The sequence below is a fragment of the Callorhinchus milii genome, unplaced genomic scaffold (genome assembly GCF_018977255.1).
Source record: "Callorhinchus milii isolate IMCB2004 unplaced genomic scaffold, IMCB_Cmil_1.0 Scaffold1, whole genome shotgun sequence".
In the NCBI taxonomy this organism is placed as follows: domain Eukaryota; kingdom Metazoa; phylum Chordata; class Chondrichthyes; order Chimaeriformes; family Callorhinchidae; genus Callorhinchus; species Callorhinchus milii.
The window spans coordinates 26,433,148-26,459,708 of NW_024704742.1; the positions used below are offsets into that span (position 1 = coordinate 26,433,148).

At 45.8% G+C, this 26,561-nt stretch overlaps 1 protein-coding gene across 1 annotated transcript; it reads right to left on the reverse strand.

The window, feature by feature from the left end:
- Nucleotides 1-606: 606 nt before the first annotated feature.
- Nucleotides 607-24,622, reverse strand: LOC103181325. The gene is made up of 13 exons (XM_042340690.1): nucleotides 24,150-24,622; nucleotides 20,342-20,433; nucleotides 18,591-18,856; nucleotides 11,195-11,274; nucleotides 10,433-10,556; nucleotides 9,953-10,079; nucleotides 9,087-9,145; nucleotides 7,808-7,919; nucleotides 5,845-6,030; nucleotides 4,746-4,837; nucleotides 3,682-3,811; nucleotides 2,258-2,312; nucleotides 607-942 (listed from the first exon to the last, which is right to left on the reverse strand). The coding sequence occupies exons 1-12, from the start codon at nucleotides 24,620-24,622 to the stop codon at nucleotides 2,260-2,262; spliced, it is 1,794 nt and encodes a 597-aa protein (XP_042196624.1). The 3' UTR covers nucleotides 607-942; nucleotides 2,258-2,259.
- Nucleotides 24,623-26,561: the final 1,939 nt, after the last annotated feature.

Here is a 26,561-nt window from a genome sequence, read left to right on the forward strand (position 1 = left end):
AGTCACTGTATTCTTATCAAAAATACAGTCAGAGGTTTCCTAATTTTGGGGGAGGGTTGGGGGAGGCAAACTACAGATCACAATGTGCAGAAAAGCTGCAGACAGAAGCCATGTGCCTTATATGCGTCAAAGTGATTTGTTAATACAGTATAACTTTGCAAAAAGAGACAGAGTGCATCATAGCACTGTACTGTAGTAACTGCGTAACATTGGAATAAACATTTAACCCACAAAACAAGTGCTCCCCTCGCTGGTCTGACACACACGCTCCAGTTTACACTGTGCCGAGGCATCACACAAACATGAAAAATATTTTCTTATCCGATTCTGATTTTTGCTTTGCACCCAAGTCCAGTCGCTGACACACTTCATTTAATGGGTCACAGAGCACTGAGAAAGAGACGGTCCTAAAATAATTTGGTAATCCTTGAATTTGATATAGTGCCTTATATCACGTCTTCAAGACGTCTCAAAGCGCGTCACAGAATAGACTATAAAATGGATTGACTGTATTTTGCGTTTTGCCCACAAAACACACAGTCACTACACTTTACAGTATATTGTGTGAAGCGCTTTGAGACATCTCAGACGAGATAAGGGCGCTATATCAAATGCAAGGTTTATTATTATTATTATTTATTTTGTGGGCGAAACAAAATATCGAGTGATTTTGCAGAGGTCAGGTACAAACGGCACAACACGGCACAGTGAAACCACACTGAACAGTGGACAGTGCACCCACCTTAGAACAATGATTGAAAAAAAACACAGCTATAAATTCACTACATGAACAGATAATAAATGTTGGTATGAAAAGTTCCCAGTGAAGTGAAATTCAACGTTCGCAACATCTGACCTGGGCTGCTGCTTTACAATCTTTTATCTTCTTCAGGGCCCTCGTTCTTTAACTTCTTCATTCTGTTTCTTGTTTTACCCTACCCCCTGTAAAAAAAAAACACACGCATTTTGAGTTAAATTCTGCTTCTGTCCATCAGTTTCTTTATGCAGGGTGAATCAAAAGTCCTCACTCGTAGGTCAAAATGAGATGTTCAAACTGCACCCGATGTAGGCGCCTCGGCTTCCCCAAACTCCTCCCTCCATAGGCTGCAGATCATCCAGAATTCTGCAGCCCGTGTCCTCTCCTGCACCAGGCTCCGTGACGATCACCCCCATCCCTCGCCCGACTCCTCTGGCTTCCCATCACACAGAAGATATAGTTCAAGATCCTGGTTCTCACTTTCAAAGCCCTCCATGGTCTTGCTCCCCCTCTACCTCTGCGACCTCCTAACCCCCTACCAACCTGCCCGCTCCCTCCGCCCAGTGGGCTCCAGCCTGCCTCACGTCCCCTGCCTCGCCTGCCCCACCATTGGCGGGCGGGCCTTCAGTCAATCTGCCCCCACCCCCAAAAAATCACTTGTAATAAATAACACTGAATGAAAATTTCAATTAAAAAAAGTAATAATTAAAAAGGTATCAGAGCTCGAAGGTGCAGGAATTGTACCTGGGTGGGAAAGCTACAAGTAAGAACTTGATTCACTATCCACATTGCCCTCAAGTTGTTCTTTGACAAATCTGTCCTCAATTGCCTGTTTAGAGCAATCATTTCAGTTGCATGGATACAACTGAGGTAAAGAGATTCATAAAAAACTGTAGCCAAAAAATGCCCCGATACAGGTTATAAAAAAACACTTTTGCATTGAAAACTTCACTCAGCTGGAATTCTAACAAGCTGCCTCTTGACCACTGCATAGCAACTGTTGTTAACAACGGAGTAGAAAAAGGACGCTTTATGACATTTTCAACTAAGCAGCTGGTCTGTCTCATTCCATAAGGGCACCGTCGAAGATCCATTTCTTAAAACAAAGCTGAACTTGTCAGTTCTTCTGGCAAGTATTCAAATCCTACCTCACTCAGTCAGCTCCCAAATCTAAAACTGTCTCTGGGTAACAAAGAATCTCTGTGGAACCCTCTTACAATTATGGTACCGTGGGTTCACTTCAGCATAATTGGCATGTCCACCCCAACATTTACATCCCCAAAAAGATCCGAATTGCCAAGTGCGCAGATTAATCAATTTGATCCCATCGGTATTCTCAGTAGATTTGGGCTGTTTTGGGGCATTTCAACATTGCTAAGTGTCATTAATGTGACGATAATCAATTTGATCCCATCGCTTTTCCATTGAACTAAAATTACTTTCTGGAACAGAAGTCCAAACATTCGAAAGCACGCCACAAAGCTTAGCAAACACACTTACCTTTACTTAGTGAGTGTATCAAGAGATAGGCACGGTTTCTGCTGAATGCAATTTCCTAGAAGTTATAAAATGAAGATTATTTTAATAATAGGATTGTTCTGACTGCCTGATCGTCTTAACTTGTGAACTTATGTGCGGGGGGGGGGGGGAAGAAAAGAGAAACCCGACCTAAAAGATTACTTTCTAAAAACATGTTCCAGAAACACAAGCATTTTATTTTATTGCATCAGCCATAAATCTAAACGCAAGTGCTGCAGAGTGATTTCAGTATCCTTTGTTTCGCCCTTCCCAAAGAATTTCCGTAAAAAAAAATAATGCTTGCATTTGATATAGCGCCTTGTCATGTCTTCCAGTTGTCCCAAACCACTTCACAGACTATACTGTAAAGTGAATTGACTATATTTTGGGGGCAAAATGCAGCAGCCAATTACGCAAAACAATGTCCTACAAACAGTTGTGAATTGAGTAACCCAAATTTTTTTTGAAGGGATTATTACCCCTGGAAAGTGATCTGATAATTGACTAACAACCCGGTTGCTACTTACTGCTGGTAAACAGAGGCGTGTGGAGTACGGAGACTTGCCTAAGATTTCACCCAGGATTCAAACCCGGGTCCTCATTTAAAAGATATTAACACCTTTTAAATGCCACTGACACTTATCTCTTTGTCTCATTTATGGGGTCAACCTGGCTCAGTTGGAAACACTTTTGCCCAAGTATGTAGATTGTGAGTTCAAATGTCTTACTAATTCAGTCTTAATTTGAAGATTAATTTTTTGCTTTGTCAAATGAATACTGAATATTTTTCCAAAATTCTGCAACATCTTCAGCCCTGGCCGACTATCCCTCAGATAAATTGGTCATTCACTTCAAGGCTGTTTGCAGAACATATCTTGAGCACAAACTGGCTGCCTCGTTCCCCTACAATTACACACAATGACTTCACTTTACAGCAACAACTTGCATTTATATAGCGTCCTTCAATTACTTGTGAAATGCTTTGAGGCATTTCAATATCACTGGAGCTATATCAAATGAAAGTACTATTATTAGAATTACTTTAAGACAATGGTCTTAAGCTTAACATCAGAAATATTGGGCCCCAATGTATTACAGCAGACAAAGAGACCATTTGGCTAATCACATCTGTGCTGATGCTCGCTCCCCAACTGGAACCAGCTCTTTGAATTTTGCTTCCTCCCTTACCTCTTTGAAAGTCTCAGGACCTATCTTTTGGATTCAGTCACCTTTCCCCTCCCACCCCCAGCTTGAGTGCCAAACTAGTTATTGTTAAGATCCTAGGGATGTCCTCCCCATGTGCAAGGAGCTATATAAATATAAATTTGCATTGTATTGGATTGTAATTGTAATTCATAGTCTATGCAAACATCAATTATAAATGTATTGAGCGTTACATAACATACCACTGTCCATTATTTGGATATGGAATTGAAAGAGCATGGGAACCATTTTTAAACTTTCCAGTTGTGTGTCCAATGCGATTCCAGAGGCTTTCAAGTTTGCAAGATCAGCTTCCAGCTTTACCTTCCGATTCTGGGAAAGAAATTACATTGATACTTCTTGCTTAAACAAATTGTAAAAGATAAATCCATTAAGTTATTAGAAACCACGGGTTGCAACACGATGCTGGAACCAGTTCGGAAATGCTTTTAAAAAGGCACCCAAATCAATTTTAATACAATCAGAGAGATGGATACCCAATTTACGAGAAAGCAAATGCATTTGGTGTGGCATATTTCATGTAACAAGATATCACTGCAGGGTAATACGTGAACCCTAATGACTGAAGAGAAGAAATGCCATCTCACCTGGAAGCACTAAAAGCAGAGTTGGCCTCAAAATAGTGTCTCTTTGATGTTATATAAAAATAATAATCCTTGCATTTGATATAGTGCCTTGTCATTGAAACATCTTAAAGCACTTCATTGAATTTACTGTAAAGTGAATTGACTGTATATTTTGTGGGCTCTCAACAAAGTTAACTGCCTGAATATTACTTCAGAATTTCAAACTCACTCACTCCAGCCGTAAGTTTTTAATGTCTCTTTTGAAAAGCACTTAATAATAATATAATAATAATCCTTGCATTTTGATATAGTGCTTTTCACATCTTCTTGACGTCTCAAAGCGCTTCACAGAATATGCTGTAAAGTGATTTGACTGGATATTTGTGGGCGAAATGCGGCAGCCAATTGCGCACAGCAATGTACCACAAACATTCGTGGATTGAAAATGACCAATTTATTATTGTTTTGTAGGAATTATTACTAGGCGTGTGGAGTAAGGAAACTTGCCCAAGGTTTCGCCCTGCCTGGAATTGAACCCAGGTGTCTCGCTTGCAAGGCGAGTGCTCACTTGCATTGGCGAGAACAACTGAATGAAGCCTTGGATGCTTTCTTCACAAATAACCCCTTCCACCCAAAGAAAATTGCAGACTGCATCATTAAAGCCAACAGAGTACATTTACCTTCAAAACTTCTAATTGTTTGCTTAGATTTTCATGTTCATCTTGTGCACTTTCCAAAGATTTTGTGAGTTCACTAAGTTCAAACTCTCTTACTGCAGGGGGAGTGAGAGAGAAAAAAAAAAGCTCAATATGCATTTTTTTCTGGTTTTAAACATAATCAATTCTCAGTTAACATCTGTCTGATTCATGTCCCCTGCTCAATCTACCCCATCAGTCGGTGAGTTTTCAGCCACTCTATCCCCGTTCTCTGCAACACCTCTCCGACCTACTATCCCCCTACCTTCCTGCCCGTACCCTCCGTTCCTCTGACTCCAGTCTGCTCCACATCCCCCGCCCCAACCTCCCTACCATCGGTGGCCGGGCCTTCAACCTCTCAGCCCCGAGGCTCTGGAACTCTATCCCCCAGTGCCTTCGCCGCCTCCTCCCTTTCCTCCTTCAAGGCCGGTCTCAAGACTTTCTCTTTGACTGTGCCTTCAGCTCCCCTCTCGACTCTCTACCCCCTCCTCGCTCCCTCCCTTCCCTCCCCTCATCCTGACCATTTCCTCCTGCTCGGGTCCTGACCCAACTGTCCAGCGCCTTGGGACGTCCTCCCGACGTGAAAGGCGCTCTATAAATGGAATTTTGTTATTGTTGTTGCAACTCCATTCTGGAGCATTTCTGCCTTACCACCTCCCTCTCTGGTTTTAAATCCAACCTTAAGAGCACCTTTTTTCAACTGCAATTCCAGTCACCTTTCCCTCTCCCACATCCCTGCCTCTGTTTAATGTGACTTTATCATCTCCCTTGGCCCCACTATCCAAAACTGTTGTTCAAATGGCTAAGGTGAAACAACAACAACTTCCATTTATATAGCGTCCTTCAAGTGGGGTAGTATAGCTTGAGACAGAATAAACATAGACTAGAAAGTTTTAAAAAAAGGATTAAAAGCTAGTTGCTGGAGATGCAAGGATGTTGGTTTTAACTCAATGGGTCTCAGAGATTTGATCCAATAGGAGAGCTCACAACAGAGTAGAAACAGTTCAACTTAACTGTAACTCTAAGTTGATTGAGAACAAAGTCAAAAAATAATTAAGAGTCGTTGAATGACGTTCATGCTTACATTTGACTTGTTTGAAAATATATTCCTCCAGAAGGCTGAGGTTGAGTGATGTATGGCTGTGCTTGGAGGTCAGTCCGCATAGCTGAGAGAGCTCGGTTGAGTCTGCATCCTCTGCTAAATCCTCGTCTCCCAGCTGTTCCTGCTGCTGCTGCTTCGATAGCTCAGCTGCCTCCTTTTTAAACTCTCCTGTTTGAATTCAGAGACACAGCCATTAACCCCCTCCCGTGGTCAGTGTGGGCTCTGTGCATGCTTCAGGTTATCGCTACCCGATACATTACAGCGAATGTACAAATGTGAAGCTCGAGAGGTCTGCTAATTTACCCTCATCCGACAAAATCCAATGTGCATTTTACATCCTGAATCCTGAGCCCTCTTAAAGGAGTTGAAATAATAATCCTTGCGTTTGATACAGTGCCTCATCACGTCGTTGAGAAGTCTCAAAGCGCTTCAGAGAATATATTGCAAAGTGGATTGACTATGTATTTTGTGGGAGAAAAGCAGCAGCCAATTGCGCACAGCAGTGTCCCACAAACAGATGTGGATTGAATTTTTTGGGGGAATCATTACCCCCGGAAAGCGATATGCCAATCGACTAACACCCGAGTTCCTATTTATTGCGAGGTAATCAGAGGTGTGTGGAATAAAGAAACTAGCCTCAGCTATTGCCCTGCCCGGGAATTGAACCCGAGTCTTCTTGTTTGCGAGGTGAGTGCACTAACCACTACATTACGAGACTACAGTAATCCTCTAACTAAACCTCAACAACAGAAAACAATGTGCATTTTACATCCTGAATCCTCAGCCTTCTAAAAAGCAGGAGTTGAAAAGTAGTCAGAATAAAAATTAAAACAAACAGAGGCAGACATTTCCGCTGCACTGGTTTTGGCAGAAAGAATTGAGCTTGAGGGGAAGTAAAACTGACAAGTTTGTAGCTACTCCAACAATAAAATAAATTCAGTGCAAGTACTACATGGTACACACCATCCAAAACAAGGCGTGTGTGCTGCAGTTTCAGGGTACAGGATTTATGTACAAAACCAAAGAAAATTATTCAGTAAATAACACTATATCTAAACCCAGATTGAATCTCTCTTCCTAAGTGTGTTAGTATCAGCCTGGCTCAGAGGTAAACACTCTCGCCATAATAATAATAATAATCCTTGCATTTGATATAGCGCTTTTCACGTCGGGAGGACGTCCCAAAGCGCTTCACAGAACACATTGTAAAGTGAATTGACTGTATATTTGTGGGCAAACGCGGCAGTCAATTGCGCACAGCAATGTCCCACAAACAGTCATAGATTGAAAATGACCAATTTATTATTGTTTTTGGTTTTGGAGGGATTATTATTAGGCTGTGTGGAGTAAGGAAACTTGCCCAAGGTTTCGCCCTCTGCCTGGAATTGAACTCAGGTCTCTCACTTGCAAAGCGAGTGCTCTAACCACTGAGCTACAGGACTCCAAATGCCATGTCCTAATGTTGTGGGTTCAAGCTCCACGCTGGTACTTTGAATTCACTTTGAATTCACATAGTGCAGGATGTCACTCCAATTCAGTGCTGAAGGAGCACTGCATTGTTGGGAGGTGCCGTCCTTCAGAATAAACACTAACCTGAGGTCCTGTCTGGCTGGTCAGATAGATGCTAAAGATCCCATGGCACTATTTAAAAAGAAATGAGACTTTCTCCCGGTGTCCTGGCCACTGCTGAGAGTGTGTGTGATGCGTCTTACTCACTATGTGACTTACCCTTTTGTGAAGTCACAATGTGCACAAGCACCATGGGTGAGCGTACACAAGTAAACGTGTGCAAGCAAGCGTACAAACAAATGTGATTATTACCCGGTCTCCCAACATGAAGGCCCCCATATGAAATGCAAGGATTATTAATATTATTATCATAAGCATTTAAAATGTCTTCTGAGTAAATAAAACATTAAAGCTGATAGCCTGCAGAAATCTTTACCGGTTAAGTTTTGCAAATGCTGTCTTCCAAAAAGGTGTTCCTTCTTGTTGTGCAGTGAGCTGAAATACTGATTGCACGTCCTGCAGTACAGGTCATTGCTGTCATCATCCTGCTTAAGGAAACAAAAACATCCTAATGTTATTCAGCAACTATCTACCCACTGCACATCTTTATTGTGACTAGTGCTATTTTCAAGGTAATCAAAATATACTAACGACAAGTACATGTGAATTTATAAGACAGAGATCTGCTAACGTAAGCCAATGTCCAAATTGCTGCCACATCTCTATGACACAGTCATTAAATAAATCTCCAAGGCTCCCTGGATAAAGGGAACACCAAACATCAAGCCATGGACCAGCATGTTGCAGAATAGGTTCCCAGATACAGCAGAGTTAAGTGAATCTAAATTGAGGCACTAAGATTTGCCTCTTGGGCGGGGATGGGAAGGGAGGGATGGGATATGAGCGGATTGAATTCAGCCATGGTTCTCATTCCTGATATCTAGTGGATCCGTGTCAACAATAGTGTGAACAGGATTAGGCTTGGATGAGATGCTGTTCTGGGTCACACAGCTCGTCAACATTTGTAGCCTCGGCTCATCCGAATAGACATGTGGACAATCTACCTGGGGGCTGTCAAATGCCCATATACAATAATAGGCACCGAAGAGAAAAATGTGACCAAGCACAGAGGAAAATCCTGTACGGACAGCACAAAGTGCATCAGACTTTCTTTAATGTGGGAGCCACTGAGTAGATGGACACAGATATGTCATGGCTGAAACAACTCTTCAAATTCAAACCTTCCTCCACCCCAGTCAAATCGTAGTGCCTTAACTGAGATTTGCTTAATGTAGCAAAACCTAGGAACTTAAGCTGCAGAAGAAGAGAGGGGGGAAGAAGGAAGCGGGGAAGAGTGGGGCTGAAAAATAGTTGGGAAGAAGCTTATAAATGTTTCCGCCTTTTCCATACACACGTTTGCCTGCAACAACAACAAATTCAACAACAAATAGCATTTATAAAGCACCTTTCACGTTGGGAGTGAGTCCCAAGGCGCTGGACAATGAAGAGTTTGCACCCAAGCTGCCGGTTTGGATCAGAGAGGGGCGGAGGAGGGATTATAGTTATAGAATTATAGCCATAAGTGTATAACTATAGAATTATAACTATAAATATATAACTATAATTATATAACTGCAGTATAGTTCTGCTCAATTACTTCATTTAACTTTTTTTTAAAATAAAAATTTCCACAGCGAAAAAATAACTCTACTCACATCAATTTCCGATAGTGCCACAGCATCGTTTTCAAACTCAGCATCCAGAGACTCCACACCTGATGGCAATGACATGCTCCATTAAGTGCAACTAGCATTTTGAACGATCAGATGTCTCTCATCAGCAGTGTGATCTCACGGGACACCGCCCTCTCAGGTAAACACTGCCGGGTCTAGTGTTGAAAGAGTCTTGCTGAATCCAATATTAACTCAGTTTATATGGGAATCTCGTGGACGACTTCCTGATAAGTCACTTTTAAACTCGCTTCTGGAATTAGCAAGTTACAGTAGGAACCAGTTACCACAATGGTCCGTGAAATCCCAAACAACCTAATAATGGGGCGCGACCTCCCGTTAGCAATTCCGCATTGTGTCGCCACCAATTACAACTGGTGATGTGCGCATGCACAGAAGTGACGTCGGTGACATTGACCTGAAGACCTGGAAGTCAGCCACTCTGCAGCACACGGGAAGACAGCTGCTCAATGAAGTAAGGAACAGCCATCAGGGCACCACCCGCCTTCTAAGTGAACCAGCGTTATTAAGGGGATCCTCGTAACAGGGTTCTACTGTTAGTAAACACAAAAAGGAAAAATGTAGCAAAAAAGTATGTGCTAACCTAAGGCGTCAATTTTCAAACATTTTACACGTCATGAGATGATTTGGACTGATTGAAAAAGCTGCAATCGATTTTCCTGCTGGTCTCCCACATACTCACAACCAAATGAACAAGTCTGATCTTGAGTGTGCAAATACTGCAAACTTCCAAATGGGTCGAGTTCTCATGTAACTGGGTAGCAATATCTACCCCCACTCACACAATTGAATGCAGTTATTACAATCTAAAGGAAATGGTTTCTGCTTACCACACAGGTTTTTGACCTTACTGATCGCTCTCCTCTTCAGGAAGGCTTGGTAAGCCTCTGAATTCTGATATGCTTTGAGCTCCTCTATATATCGCTTCTTATCCTTCTCTGCTTCATCAATATACTTCTATTGATCATAAAGCAAAGCACCATCAGTCAAAGAGCACATCCTTTGTGGGAAGAAAACTCTATGAATGGCAATAATAAGTTTTAGGCGTATGATCTACAAACACTGACGTTCAAAACTCATACAGATTTTGAAATCTCGCTTTTTGAGATTTGTGGACACTTTTTGAGTGCCCAGCATTCTCCTTCTCATTCCCTTTAAGACACCAACGTCTCAGAACATCTCAATTACACATCAATGGTATTTTGGGAGAAGATTTGTTCAGAGAAAAAAAACATGCAAAAATCTTTATTTTTTTTGCAACTCCATAAAAATACAACTTCTACAAAGAGGAGGATGGAGCTATGTCTCACCTGCTTCCCCTCCTGTGAGAGCTGTGACCACCGAGTGCCCAGCATCTTAGTAATCTCTGTGAAAGGCAGATCTGGATGTTCAGCTTTGAGCTTGGCTCTCTGTTCATTCAGGAATAACACATACCTGTCAGGCAGTTACAGGGGATTAAAGGAACAAGTTCTTAAGAAGCGTTGCTACCAGGCTTTTCATTGCAGCAAAACGACAGGAGCGTAAATCTCAGCGTAAAACCACATTGGATGATTCAGCCATTATAAGCACCACTAAAGATGGCAGTAGGACATAAAGCCATCATCCCTGAGTGACTTTATTTGATAATGATGAATTGCACGTACATAGACAACCATCGAAATTACTACTAACACACACTTGAGAAACTGCACGCAATCATGTTGTGGCAGAACATCGCAGACTGTTTGTTGATCTAAACGGGGGCAACAGTAGAGGCTTTATAATTGGGCTCAGCCCCAGGTTGTCGGGAGGGAGGAAGTAAGGGGAGAGAAGCATAAGTCAGGCTCCTGAATCCAGAGATTCTCTGTGAAAGATCGGAGTGTCCAGCAAGAACAGGATCGGGCTCAGCTATGTTGTCGTCCTTGTCAACATTCGAGCCAATGCCCTCAGACCTCCCAGCAAGAGGCTGGCTCAACGAATAACCCGATACCTTGAGTGAAGGAATGAAGATCAATAACCAGGAGTTTATGGTGCTTCCAAACATGGGTTGACCGTCACCAAGAACTAAGATCCAGCAACAAACAATTCCTTACCCTGTGGTAGGAGCACGAGGTGCAGTGAAATCCTTTGGAGGTTTTCTCTTCTTGCCTTTGGGCCACCCGCCTTTTCGTTTCTGAGTGTAAAAGACATCAGCATCAGTCAAGACAGGTTTATAGATCTCATATAGATATGGGTAGGACAAATGCCCATATGTTTCAATAAGCATCAATAAATGAGAAATTTAATAAAAAAAGTCAAGACTCAAACTCATCACCCACCACACCATGTACAGTAAAACTAACACAAATCTTACCTTTACTGAATTGGTCATTCATCGATGCTTATCTATATAAATGGTATAACCGCCTAAATCATATATTCCAATGCTTGCTGGTAAGTGCGCATGTAATCTTGATCCGTCACTGCACACACTGACCGGCTGCATTGAACTATACATGCGCAGTGTAGATTATTAATTAAATCAGATTTATGACTCGTACAGTTTTCCTGCACCTCAGACTTCTCATAAGTCATATTAAATGTTATGGTCCCGAATGATTTGACTTATGAGTTTTACAGTATTCTATATACCAAAGGACTCGAGAAGTGATCAAGTATGCTTCAGTATGCTGTAGAATACCCAAAGCCAAGAGGTTACAGTGTGGAAACAAATGCATGAGGCAATGAGGAGAGATTGGGTGCTGCTGTACCAGGCATGAAGTGACCAAATTCAATGTTGTGAAGAGCCTCACCACTACAGCTTAAACATTGAAATTGATCGGTGTCTAAATCTTTAAATGTTTATGTCCTTTATGCAGCTGCACCTCAATTCTAAACTTAAATATGCAATTTTCTGGAATAAAAAGAGTAAAACAGTAATTATCCCAGGGAAAGCCAGCTTTACAGTAAAATTTTTCTTCCACTTGTGTAGGAAAGTCACCTTTACGTCATGGGATGTGAAGTCACGCAGCAAACCTCGGCAGCCACAACAGCAAGTCACAACCTCCAGCAAGGACGGCTGGGGATAAGGGCTGCAGATAACGGCTGGCTGGCAGTGACGTAGGACACCTGAGGGACACTTGAGCTGCTTATGAATGTTTGCGGACTTTGAGAATAGATTTGTGCTGTAAACACCACTGCCAGATGTCTTGTTCTACATGGCCTACTTTAGCATTACACATGATTACAGGATCACAAGATTGGTTTATACGAATTTCCCATTTGATCTCGATCTTCTGGAATACCCATCCTAATGCCCTCATCTCAGCATCAAGCTTTTTTAAAAAAATATAAAAGATAAGTCCAGTGTCCTGGCCTCAACCACCCTTCTTAGCAACCTGTGTTTCAGTCATTACTTACCCTTTGGGTGAAGAAACACTTCCAAGAGGTGGGTGGAATGAAATAGAAATAATGTATTATTAGGCTTCAACGTATTGGGGAAAAAATCCACAGCCTTCCCAGTTCCCTTCAGTAGAGTACTAAAAGATATGTATCAAGGTCCAGGGAAAATTAGCCTCTCCAAAAGCAATTCACTTCAAAGCCCTTGTTCTAGACAAGAATGAACTTTCCACTTCACTTGTAAGAAAACACCACAACAGATTAACACCTTGCTGCTAAGTTAGCAGGCAGCAGATTTTAGTTTGGCAGCAATTTTACTTTACTATTAATAAACATGCCACTTTATTAGCATGGAAAGAGACACTCGTCATCAGACAGCTTTAAATGGCTTGCATTTTAGTGAAAGCTGTCCTGCTGAAAGCAAAGGGCATAAGGATGTCAAAGAAAGAAAATTTTCATCTCGTTAGTTACAAGTCTTTAAGACTCTTAAGATGGTAATTGTTCTGCTCTGACATACAAACTGATCACTTCACCCAGCAGGTCTTATCCCATCTATAAAGGTTTGCAAGTAAAGCGTTTCAACAACTAAGGACACCTGACCCGGGCTCTATGATGTGTTCGTGCTCAGACACACATGTGAAAAGAGCTACTGAATATTTGGAGGCTCCTTTTGTTGATGAAATCACAGAGCTTATGCTGAGTAGTTTCACCAATAGCAGGATTTTGCTCAGCACTGCTCAGCCTTGGCTCGGCATCGTGCTCTGCCACTTTCAAGCACTCTCGAGGCTACCCTGCGTGAGGGGCATATATAAATGCAAGTTGTTGTTATTGTTTGGTTTCACACCATTATTTAAATGACTGTCCCACACTTAGAATTGGGCATCCTCTGCATTGATTGTTATTCTTAGCAATTGGCTGCCACTCTTCACCCACAAAATACACAGTCAATCCACTTTACAGTATATTCTATGAATCGCTTTGAGATGTTTCAATGACATGATGAGGCGCTATATCAAATGCAGCAACAATTATTATTATTATTGCAGAACAGAAAGGGTTACAAAAAAGCATGCAAGTTCTAAAAGAAACTCTTTAAACTCTCATTATACAAAGAATTCGATGAGAACTGCAGCAGGGAGGTGAAGACAGACATGCTGGGCGGTTACCAATATTTACTGCTGTAAATTGCCTGGAGTTCACACGAACCCCATTCTCTCTCTCCCTCTCTCCCTATATATATATATATATATAAGGTTTGAATTCTGAATTCAGAGCTTTGAATGCTCCAAAGGGAAGACCCAGATCAATTGGATTATTTTGCACAAAATCAACGTCTGCTTTCGACAATAAATAGATTCTGAGTTACAGTATGTGACAATCTGGTTGCCTCAAGTGGAAAAGTGCTGTGCAACCTGACAACGGTGGACACTGTGCCAGAGAGCACGCGAGAGACTGGGGGGGGGAAAGAATGGCAGAGAGAGAGAGAATGGCTGGCATAGCGTATATGCCAGCCATGCACTCTGTATCTCTATAGTGATAGCATAACTTCTGATGAAAGTGGTTTGGGGTTAGCATATCAGATAATTTGTATTTTGCAAGATGACTTGTATCCACACTGTTTCCTTATCCACAATGGGACTCACCTCAACTACTGCAGATAAAGGGCTCTCTACCGTAATTACATCAGAAAGCACCTCCTTCACTTTTGCCATTCCGTGTGCAGTAGCTTGAAATTGCCGTAAGGTGGCATAAGAAAGATATGCTGAACTCTGGGTACAATCTGCAGCACAGATACAACCAGCAAACAGATTCCCTAATTGTATCTATCACACACTGCTGTTTACTTCACTGGCAGTTCCTGGGTATTGAGAGGAGCATTCAATGAGGAATGTAAAAATAATTTGGGAAAGCATTCAGTCATTTTAATTTTGCACTTTCGCACATTTGTATTTTCTGCAAACTTTATCAGATATTGATCTTCACTACTGGCTGCTTTTTAAAATAAGATTTTTTTTTACAAAAGTTGTCTTACAAAATGAGCTTTCTGTGTCACTGATGAGGAGGAATTTTCTTTAGATTTAGTTTCCGAAGTTAAGTAGTAATATTCTGCATTATTTATGGGTGACAACTTGACTCGGTAGCTAGAACTCTAATCTCTTGGGTCAGGTAATGGATTCAAGCCCCACATTGGAATTTAGAAGCACACAAATCAGCCTGACACTCCAGTGCAGTATCTGGCGAGCACGACATTAATCAAAAATCCTTACATTTGATTTAGTGCCTTTCACGACAGAGGCATGTCTCAAAGCACTTCACAGGATATACTGTTAGGTGAAGTGACTGTATTTTGTAGGCAAAAGAGGGTTGTCTTACTTTCACTGTTCCTCTCCCTCACAGTCAGCTTCCAAGTCTGTACAGTGTGCCGTGCGAAGAGTGAGCTTTTATTTGTTTAAAATAACCAATGCCAAAACAAACCTTGCACGAGCATATGTCAAGCAATACAGTCAACGCCCTTAAATAAAAAATAAAAATGAGTCCATAGATTCAGCTTATGAAAAGACTTCTGTTAATCGCAGCATGATATTTAGAGACAGCACCACTGGGTCAAAATCCAGGACACGAGACAAACACGACGGTCTGACTAACCTACTTCTCACACACCTGACTCATCCTCCAGTTTGGAACAAAGAGGTTTGAGGTGTGACCTGATAGAGGTCATTAGAATCATGTGAGAAATTATTTCCACTAGTCAGTGAATCCGTAACTAGAAGACATCAATTTAAGATAATTAGTGAATGAGCAAACGTTAAAGTTAGAATTTTTTTATTCCCGCAAAGTAGTTAGGATACAGAATTATGGATATGGAGACAGAAGAAGTGGGTGAAACAGAATCCATACTCGTTCTACAGTAAGCTACAAGGGTATGGAGAAAGGACAGATAAATGGGACTGAAAGGATTGCTCTTAAAATGTCAGCCCAGATACAGATACAGCCTTCTGCTGTGCTGTAGATATGTCTGATTCCCAAGCGGTTTTAGTAGAACTGCTAAAAGCTTACTTGAAGTAGACTTCTCCCTCTAGGAAATGTGGTCTCGCTAATCGATGCTGGCACTGATTTAAAGAAAACAAAAAAAGGGCTAACTTCGTTTTTAAGAAATGCAATTTGAAAATAAGAATTAACTCAAAAATAACTTAAATGGACAGGTCGCAGGCAAGTGGCAAATGAAGTTGTCTTCAACAGTAGGAGTAAGAGAGAGAGTGAAAACAGCAAGGGCCCTCATTCCAATAACCCACGTCAGAGGCATCTGTGTGGAAGCCAGGCAAGGACAGATTAAGGCCTGCAATGATTTTGTTGTNAAAAAACTGCTGACCTGATTAAAAAAAATTTGTGCCAATAATAATAATCCTTGCATTTGATATAGTGCCTCATTATGTCGTTGAGACATCTCAAAATGCTTCACAGGATATATTTTTAAATGGATTGACTGTAATAATGTCAAATAATAACATAAATTAACAAATAAATATTGGCAACTTATGGCAGTGCCAGAGGAAGACAGGAAGAGACCATGGAATCTCTCACATACCACCCCGAGGTACAAAAATAACAAAGTCAAAGGAGAACAAGGAGAGGGGTGGGGAGAGTACTGACATGGAGAAGAAATGCAAAGTTCCTTCTCAGCAAACCAGTTCCACAAGGCCCAGGGCTCGATTGTATCTGGAAACTATTGCACCCTGAAGGCACAAACTGCTGGTACAGCAGTGAAAACAGCTACCAAGCCAAGGGCTGTCTGTACTTAACATAACATGTAGGAGCAGGAGTAGGCCATTCGACCCTTCGAGCCTGCCCCGCCATTCAATCATGGCTGATCTTCTAATCTAACTCCAGCTAACAACTTAACCCTGCCTTATCCCCATATCCCTAAACCACTCCCATTAATATTTTCTGCCCTTTATTATTTTTATTTCCACCCATATTGTCTCAACCTCCTGGTCATCGGATTTCAGATCCTTCCTCTCCACTGCTTTTATTTCATCCCTAATTAGCAGGACAACCCCCCCTACCTCATTTCCCACAGTGCCTATCTTTCCTGTAAACTGAGAACCCTGGAATATTTAACTCCCACCCTAGATCTCCTTGCAACCATGTTTCAGTGATGGCTACTAGATCGTACCCACATGTGTCTATCTGCGCTTTTAATTCATCAGTTTTATTCCAAATGCTTCGCACATTCAGATATAACATTTTTAATTTCCTACCATTTCCTCTACTCTCTGATTCCTTATCTGCGTTGCTAAGCTTCTTACCCCTAGTTAACCTATTCCTATTATCTGGCAGGCTATTCTGCACTGTCATCTTTACTTTTTCTAATGCTAACTTATGGTTTCTCTTACCTTTATATTACCCCCCTTTACTAGTGTAATTCCTATTTACCTCCCTATTAATTCGTTTAGCTGGGACATTTGTCCCAGCCCGATTTAAATGCAGCCCTTTTCTCTGAAAGAGCTTCTGACTTACTGTGTACATTTTTAACAGCAATCCATTATGTTGATGCCCAACCGCAGTACACAGGACTTCGACAGCAGAGAGCATCATCTGCCCGGATTAAAAATGGACCAATGACCTGATGAAAATTTGAAAAAACACCGTTTAAACAAACCTCACTCAAAGCGAAGTTGCATTTCCATAGCTAGTGAGCGAACGCAACTGTTTGGAGCCAGCTGACCCGCACACAAACTGCAGCCTCCAGTATTGTGCTTTGGGGGCCCTGTTGCTTCTTCATTTAAGTGGGTTCTAGATTACGAGTCTGCAGCAATGCGGAGGCTCTTTGGTTCCTACATAAACAATGTTACAAGAGTGTAGGTTTCCAAGACAGTCTTGGCTCATAAAGCAAATTCATAGATATTTTTCAAACAGTGGACATCCAGTCACCAAAATAACAAGTCCATCCTGAATTTTTGCACATCAAAATGAATTAGGATACATCCCCCCCTCTTCCTCTCTTATCCACTTTTGCTTTCCTCCTTCCTCCCCCTCATTATCTACAGGGAAAACAGGATCAGGAGAGGGTCATTCAACCCACTAAACCTCTTCCACCAGTTTATTAGATTTTGGTAGATCTTTTAATCCCTTTTTGTTTGGTCAGGGACGAATCTGGAAACCCAACACTATGCTGAAGAGTATCCAAACCAAGCTGAGGTTTATATGACATCCCACCCACACATAGAAATTCCAGAGATAGATTGTTGGAATGGAATTCTTACTCTTTCCCTGGAGAGACACATCCTGCTTACCTAATTCAGGAGAGTATTAGGCACAGGTTTGCAAGAGCCAAGTCTTGAGGACCCCAGAATGTGCTCTGGGGTACTGCTGCAGTGTAACCAGCTAAAACCACATAGCTTGCCATTGATATCTCTGTCTGGCAAGCTTTCCTGCTGCTTATCCAGCTAGAAATATCCTCCCTTTATCTTAGAGTATTAATCCCAAAGCTCTGCCTTTTTGCACACTTAATACCTCTACTACTCAGTGTATGTTGGTGGGATGTGTCTCTTTTAAACTTATGGGCAACATGGACAAACTATGTTTTTATTTAAATATTCACTCATCTCTGATTCATGTATTTCGCCCAGAAAATATACAGTCAATTCACTTTACAGTATATTCTGTGAAGCGCTTTGAGATGTCTCAAATGACATAAGGCGCTATATCAAATGCAAGGATAGTTATTATTATGTAAAATTGAACAAAAAACCTATAGGGTAAACTGTGAAATGCTTTTTCCCCAATTGGGAATCTGGGTCAATAACTGAGAAGCTACGATATAAACAAAGTGCCCAAATCAAGCCAACTTCAGGCTTCTTAGGCCTCACATGACCTTTATAAAGTGATATCAGTGGTGTTTCCTGCACATAGCACAGAAAGTGACATCATCAACATTTCCTGTGTATACTGCTCATGGATACAATACACAGGAAGTGATGTCAGGAGCCGGTCACTGCCAGAAACCAAGTGTATCTCGCTTGCAGTTAGCAAGGATCCACAGGACACCTGTGCTATAAGCAAGGCTGTGCTATAGGTGGAGGGGAGGGAATGCTTAGAACAGGTGTCTACCTGCTTGATTTTGGCCAAAGTTCCTGCTACTTCTCCACATTTCCTTTGAAAGCAGCAGTGAAGTCCAATTCCACCAATCCTGCCCACGAATACCTTTGGTTCGTCATTCTCCAGATCCTTTGCTCCACCGCTGCCTTCCACTTGTCCGTCCAGAATAACGTTCTGCAGCCTCTGAGGTCCTGTCTCCAAAGGATGGATCTGAAGCAGGGGAGTGCCTGGCGGAATAGCACTCACTGAACCCCGCTGCAACAAAGGCCGTGGAGACACTGCAAAAACAAGGATAATTCACATGTACCAACAACTAACAGCCCCGTGAGGAGCACTGCAGTGAATGAAGATTAACTTAATAAAACGCATTTAATGTTCAAAGCAGCCTCCATCCACAATACTAAACACACTGTCACACCACAACAGGATGTAAATTATTCCAGCCCGTATACTAGTATATAATTCAAAGGTTAGCTCTTATGCTCGTATATAATTCAACGGTCAGTATTGATTGACTTCAAGTTCTCATCCTCACTTATAAATCCCTTCACGCTGAGCACCTCCCTATCTCTGTGACCTTCTCCCGCCACACTCCTCTGCTTGTCCCCATCGCCCTGCTAACTCGGGCCTGATGTGTGTTCCCCTACATCACAATCAGTGGCTGAGCCTTCAGTTACTACGCCCCGAACCTCAGGAATTCCCTTCATCTCGCCGCCTCTCTATTCGTCTTTAAATCCAATGTAAAAATCTACCTCTTCAACTGCATCTACGGTCACCACCCCTTCCTCCCTTGCTTGGAGTCTGACACTGTCCTTGGAAAGCGCTTTGAGACGTTATCCTACTTTTGAATCTAAGGTTTGCAAAGCTTTCCACTCGGGTGTAGATTAGTCCACACAGAAATCATTGCTATCGACATCTCCATTATTGTAGCATGTGATTACCAAGGTGGTAAAAGACCAACTAGATGGACCTTGGACATTTTTTCGTCCAGCAATTCCTATTTCCTATGTATATGGAACTTCTTCTCATCGGTGGAACCATACCCAGAAGCAGGAAAAATATGTCAATGACTTCAGAAGAGGAGGAAAATTGATAGATTGAAACAAACACTGTTAGCCAAATACTTTGGTGACAAATTAGACTTCAAAGATTATATGAAACCACAGGGCACTCTGTCAAATTGTAGGCATCATCACAGAAACAGTCGACTTTTGGGAAAATGTTTATACGTTACTTTTATTTATCCCTGCCTTCCATGCCAAGATTAGTCCTGTGCAATTTGGACATTTAACACGTACAGGCAATACTCACCAACCCTGATATAATGTGCCCTGCTAGAGCATAAGCCCGCTTGGAACTCAAGTGTCCTGTGGACCCTCAATTACACTTTGCCCAAAATATACACATAGTTACACCGCTTTAGAGTGTATTCTGTGAAGCACTTTGAGTTAAGGCAGTATATCAAAGGTGGACAGTCCAAGCTAAAGTTGTAATAATAATGATTATTATTAGACTAAAGCAGAAGATAGCTAAGAAGCAAGCTCTGCTCGTCGCATTAAAACAATGAGTCAAAGTCGATATCCGTAGATTTTTTTAAAATACATGTCTTTGATTTCGGGCCCGGTCTAGCTAGATTCGAATTCCGGATACCCAGAGTCCAGTAAATAAATGAAAGCAACCGAAAGCAATAATCCAGACACCCCCAAACCAGCCACCAACAAATTAAACCAAGTCATCTTGGAACAAACATACAAGACCATTACCTGCGGTCTGTAGTTCCAAATTCACATCCGAATTCAGCTGGCCAACATAAGACAACGTACCTCCATTAGCATCTGTAGTCACACACACTATTCTGGAATAAAAAGAAAATTGCATTCAGAATAGAATTGTTACATAGCCTGGCTCCTGAGAGAAAAGGGAAAGAACATTTATGTAAATCCTTAGCTATTCACAGAAGAAAGCCAATAAAACAACGGATCTTTTATTCCACGCTTCTCATTTACTTATCCAATTAGAATAATAATCCTTTCATTTGATTTAGCGCCTCATCGCGTCGTTGAGACATCTCAAAGTGTTACACAGGATATACCGTGAAGTGGATTGACTGTGTATTTTGTGGGTGAAACACGTCAGCCAGTTGTACACAGCAATGTCTCATAAACAGCAAAGCAGTGACCAATTGGGGGGACTGTTGGCCAGGACTCCAGGAGTAACTCCCTTCTCCTTTCAAATAGTGCCATGGGATCTCTAACATCTACCTGAACAAGTAGATGGGACCTCACTTTAATGTCCCATCTAGATACAGCAAGCAATGAATGACTGCACCAGCAAGTTAACATCATGGCCTCAAACACGTCAACAAAAACTAGATGCCTTACCCTTGCACATCACAAATGGATCAACTCCCATTAGTAACTTTCCAATACCATTCATTGTAATTATGTTTCTATTTTGTATATCTGCAGTGCTTTAATATCATAACAAGGATTATAACAATATCATAAGAGAACAATACTAATATCACATCCAATTTCTGTAGTATATTGCAGAGATACTTGGCATGTTACTTAAGGTGGAGGGATTCTAGCCTACCAAATAATCAGAATCAGATGTTATACATCCCAGGGCACTGCCGGAAGTTTGTGAGACAACGAACATCATTGCGAAAGTATGGCTGACCATTTGGTGAGATTCGGAAAGAAGCAGCCCAAATCTTTACTTTAGTCTAAGATCAATAAGATTGACAATCCTGAAATTCATTTTAAGTTAGGATGTTATCTTAGCATGTGGCACAACACAAAACGCACCCTGGTTACTCATTGTCAGGTGAAATATCCTCCTTCCAAACTTTTAAGGCCATTCTGACAAAGCAACACAAATATTAGAATAAAACAAGGCCTTTGTGAAATCTCGATGATATGATAAAGCACTACATCATATGCACTGCATCAAATGCAATCTTATTAGTTAAATTAATGAATAGTGATATAAACAACATCAACAAATTGCATTTATATAACGCCTTTCACATGGAGGATGTACCAGGATCTGGACAGTGAAGCGTTTGCACCTGAGCTGGGAGTTGGAAACAAGAGGGGTGGAGGGCAAAGGGAGTGGGAGTGGGAGGATGAACGAAGGTATGATCAAAGAGGAGGGTCTTGAGATGGGCTATGGAGGAGCCAATGGAGTGGGAGAGCCGTAGGGGTTGCGGAGTCTGTCCCCAGAGGATGGGGACAGAGATGCTGAAGGCCAATGGTCGAGTGGGCAGGACGGGGGGGGGGCACGAAGCAGGCCAGTGCCTGCCAAGCGGAGGGAGCGGGCGTCACACACCTCACAAGCTGAAACCCTCACCGACGCAATCATTAGCTGCCGCCATGATTTTTCCAATGCACAATATCTGCCCAGCTCACCGATCCACAAAGTCCAACGAATTCAAAACTTCACCAGCCGTACGTACACTCATCCGCTCTAAACTCCGTACCCCCCATCACACCAATTCTCGCTCCCTATCACAGAACGGATCAACTTCAAGATCCTCACACACGTCTACAAACCCCCTCATGCCCTGGCACCTCCCTCCCTCTCCGACCTGTTTACTCCCCTAACCCATTACCCGTTGCCCCTGTCCAGCTGGCTCAGGCCACCTGCTTGTCCCTCATCCCCTCCGCTCCACCATCGCCGGCTGCGATTTCAGTCGCTGCAGGACTCTCTCCCTCCATCTTGACCCCCTCCTTCCCCTCCGTTAGATCGCGACTGAAGACCTTCCTTTTTCGACCTCCTCCCTCTCGCCGGCTCGGCGTCAGCATCCACCACCGTTAAACGCTCCGACCCACTGCCCCGCGTGAGGGTTTCATAGAAATAAGCTGTTGCTGCTGCATTTATTTACACGGTCACCTTCACGCGAAGCTCTGCCCGGAAGCAAATGTCTCGTTAACTTCCCCGGTGAGCAGCGGCGCAGACGCTCTCTGCGCGGAGGGATCTCACAAACGTTTCACCCACAAATATACGGTCACTACACTGCGAAGCGCTACTCTCGAAGACGTGATGAGGCGCGATGTCAAATGTCAGGTCTCACCCTCAGGCCACTGTGTGGGGGGGAGGGGGGGGTCTCACCCTCGGGCCACTGTGTGGGGGGGGTCTCACCCTCAGGCCGCTGTGTGGGGGGTCTCACCCTCAGGCCGCTGTGTGGGGGGAGGGGGGGTCTCACCCTCAGGCCGCTGTGTGGGGGGGAGGGGGGTCTCACCCTCAGGCCGCTGTGTGGGGGGAGGGGGGTCTCACCCTCAGGCCGCTGTGGGGGGGGTCTCACCCTCAGGCCGCTGTGTGGGGGGGGGGTCTCACCCTCAGGCCGCTGTGGGGGGGGGGGGTCTCACCCTCAGGCCGCTGTGGGGGGGGGGGGTCTCACCCTCAGGCCGCTGTGGGGGAGGGGGTCTCACCCTCAGGCCGCTGTGGGGGGGGGGGTCTCACCCTCAGGCCGCTGTGGGGGGGGGTCTCACCCTCAGGCCGCTGTGGGGGGGGGGTCTCACCCTCAGGCCGCTGTGGGGGGGGGGTCTCACCCTCAGGCCGCTGTGTGGGGGGGAGGGGGGGGGGTCTCACCTCAGGCCGCTGTGGGGGGGAGGGGGGGGGGTCTCACCCTCAGGCGCTGTGTGGGGGGTCTCACCCTCAGGCCGCTGTGTGGGGGAGGGGGGGGGGTCTCACCCTCAGGCCGCTGTGTGAGGGGGTCTCACCCTCAGGCCGCTGTGTGGGGGGGAGGGGGGGGTCTCACTCTCAGGGCACTGTGTGGGGGGGAGGGGGGGGGGTCTCACCCTCAGGCCGCTGTGTGGGGGGGAGGGGGGGTCTCACTCTCAGGGCACTGTGTGGGGGGAGGGGGGGTCTCACCCTCAGGCCGCTGTGTGGGGGGGTCTCACCCTCAGGCCGCTGTGTGGGGGGGTCTCACCCTCAGGCCGCTGTGTGGGGGGGAGGGGGGGGGTCTCACCCTCAGGCCGCTGTGTGGGGGGGGAGGGGGGGCGTCTCACTCTCAGGGCACTGTATGGGGGAGGGGGGGTCTCACCCTCAGGCTGCTGTGTGGGGGGGAGGGGGGGGGGTCTCACTCTCAGGCCGCTGTGTGGGGGGGAGGGGGGGGGGTCTCACCCTCAGGCCGCTGTGTGGGGGGGGAGGGGGGGGGTCTCACTCTCAGGGCACTGTATGGGGGGAGGGGGGATCTCACCCTCAGGCCGCTGTGTGAGGGGGTCTCACCCTCAGGCCGCTGTGTGGGGGAGGGGGGGGTCTCACCCTCAGGCCGCTGTGTGGGGGGGAGGGGGGGGGTCTCACCCTCAGGCCGCTGTGTGGGGGGTCTCACCCTCAGGCCGCTGTGTGGGGGGTCTCACCCTCAGGCCGCTGTGTGGGGGGAGGGGGGGGGTCTCACTCTCAGGCACTGTGTGGGGGAGGGGGGGGGTCTCACCCTCAGGCCGCTGTGTGGGGGAGGGGGGGGGGTCTCACTCTCAGGGCACTGTGTGGGGGGAGGGGGGGGGTCTCACCCTCAGGCCGCTGTGTGTGTGTGTGGGGCTGTGGGGGGTCTCGGCCTCACTGTACCTCTCCTGACCGTCCACATGCTCCAGGGACACGGTCACGGGGACGCACTCAATGAAGGAGCCGCCGCCGCCTCCTCCTCCTCCTCCTCCCGCCGCTGCCGCTGCTCCTCGGCCGCCGCCGCCCGAGGCCCTCACTGCTGCCCCCGCGGTACCGGCAGCGCCCGGCGCCTCCCTCCCCGGACCCGCGCGGAGCGGGGACAGCGTGAGCTCAGCGGCCGCCGGTCCGGCCCGACCCCGGGCCCTCAGCGGCTCCCCGGGGCCCCCGGACCCACCCCCGGGGCCCCCGGACCCACCCCCGGGGCCCCCGGACCCACCCCGGGGCCTCCGGACCCAGACCCGGGGCCTCCGGACCCAGACCCGGGGCCTCCGGACCCAGAGCCCCCGGACCCGCCCCGGACCCACCCCGGGGCCCCCGGACCCACCCCCGGGGCCCTCGGACCCGCGGCCGCCTCCGCCTCCCGCAGCCGCCGCCATCTGCACCGCCTCCGAGATCTCAGCCGCAACACATCGCGAGATTCCACACCGGAAACCCCCCCCTCCCGGGGGGAGAGAGGGAGAGATTCCACACCGGAAACCCCCCCCTCCCGGGGGGAGAGAGGGAGAGATTCCACACCGGAAACCCCCCCCCGGGGGAGAGAGGGAGAGATTCCACACCGGAAACCCCCCCCGGGGGGAGAGAGGGAGAGATTCCAGACCAGGACCCCCCGGGGAGAGAGAGGGAGAGATTCCAGACCAGGACCCCCGGGGGGAGAGGGAGAGATTCCAGACCAGGACCCCCCGGGGGGGAGAGAGGGAGAGATTCCCGACCAGGACCCCCGGGGGGAGAGAGGGAGAGATTCCAGACCAGGACCCCCCGGGGGGAGAGAGGGAGAGATTCCAGACCAGGACCCCCGGCGGGAGAGAGGGAGAGATTCCCGACCAGGACCCGGGGGGAGAGAGGGAGAGATTCCAGACCAGGACCCCCGGCGGGAGAGAGGGAGAGATTCCCGACCAGGACCCGGGGGGAGAGAGGGAGAGATTCCAGACCAGGACCCCCGGGGGGAGAGAGGGAGAGATTCCAGACCAGGACCCCCGGGGGGGAAACAGCGAGCGATAGATTCCACACCAATCACAAAAAATAAAAAAAAACAACCATAAATTGCATTTATATCGGGCATTTCAAGTCAGAAGAACGCCCTAAGATAATAAACACGGCACTGTTTTGTGTTTTGAGATTTTTCTGACTTTATTGGGTTTCGATTTGTTTTAAACACAATTGCGGACAGAGAACACACCGAACCCCATCTCCCCAGCAATCACCTCACAGCGGACACACAACATGGGCTGTACAACCAGGGACATGCATATAACAATAAAAAATTACACTTCATAATAATAATAATCCTTGCATTTGATATAGCGCTCTTCACGTCGGGAGGACGTCCCAAAGCGCTTCACAGAACACACTGTAAAGTGAATTGACTATATTTGTGGGCGAACGCGGCAGCCAATTGCGCACAGCAATGTCCCACAAACAGTCGTGGATTGAAAATGACCAATTTATTATTGTTTTTTTTTGGAGGGATTATTATTAGGCTCTGTGTGGAGTAAGGAAACTTGCCCAAGGTTTCGCCCTCTGCCTGGAATTGAACTCAGGTCTCTCACTTGCAAAGCGAGTGCTCTAACCACTGAGCTACAGGACTCCACAAATAACGAGGCTCTCCTAAATGACTCCCGTCAGCGCCTCCTCACCTCGGGCGCTGACAGCATCACCATCCACGGTTGCACACTCCACCTCACTGAGCCAGTCCGGGACCTTGGGGTCTTGTTTGACCCTCAAATATCCTTTCTACCCCACATCTCCGCCATGACCCGCTCTGCCTTCCCCCACCTCCGCAACGTCGCCCGACTCCACCACTGACTCATACCGTGGGCCGCCGAAACCCTCGTACACACATTCATAACATCCAGGTTTGACTACGCGAACTCCCCGCTTGTCACCCCCATCCCTGCCCGGCTTCCCATCACACAGAGGATACAGTTCAATATCCTGGTCCTCACCTTCAAAGCCCTCCGTGGCCTTGCTCCCTCCTACCTCTGCAACCTCCGAACCCCCTACCAACCTGCCAACTCACTCCGCTCAGCGGGTTCCTGTCCGCTTGCGCCCTCACCCTCCCCAACATGGGCGGCCAGGCCTTCAGCCAGTCTGCCCCCACCCTCGGGAACTCCATTCCACACAATCCCTCTGCCTCGAGCTGTACAAATGTTGTTTTGTCGTTGTTTTGGAGCCTTTCACGTCGGGAGGACGTTCCAAGGCGCGGGACAGTCAAGGGTTTCCACCCGAGCTGGGGGTTGGGATCGGGAGGGGTGGAGGGCAGGGAGGGTGATGGTGGGGGGGGGGGGGGGGCGACCAAAGGAAGAGGAAGGTCTTGAG

Excerpts from the sequence above, each read along its gene's own strand:
- LOC103181325 (XM_042340690.1), bottom strand. The coding sequence starts at position 24,622 with ATGGCGGCGGCTGCGGGAGGCGGAGGCGGCCGCGGGTCCGAGGGCCCC. Across the intron at positions 20,434-24,149 it reads CATGTGGACGGTCAGGAGAG|AATAGTGTGTGTGACTACAG; the intron begins GTACAGTGAGGC and ends TTTTTATTCCAG. Across the intron at positions 9,146-9,952 it reads TAAGGTCAAAAACCTGTGTG|GTGTGGAGTCTCTGGATGCT; the intron begins GTAAGCAGAAAC and ends CATTGCCATCAG.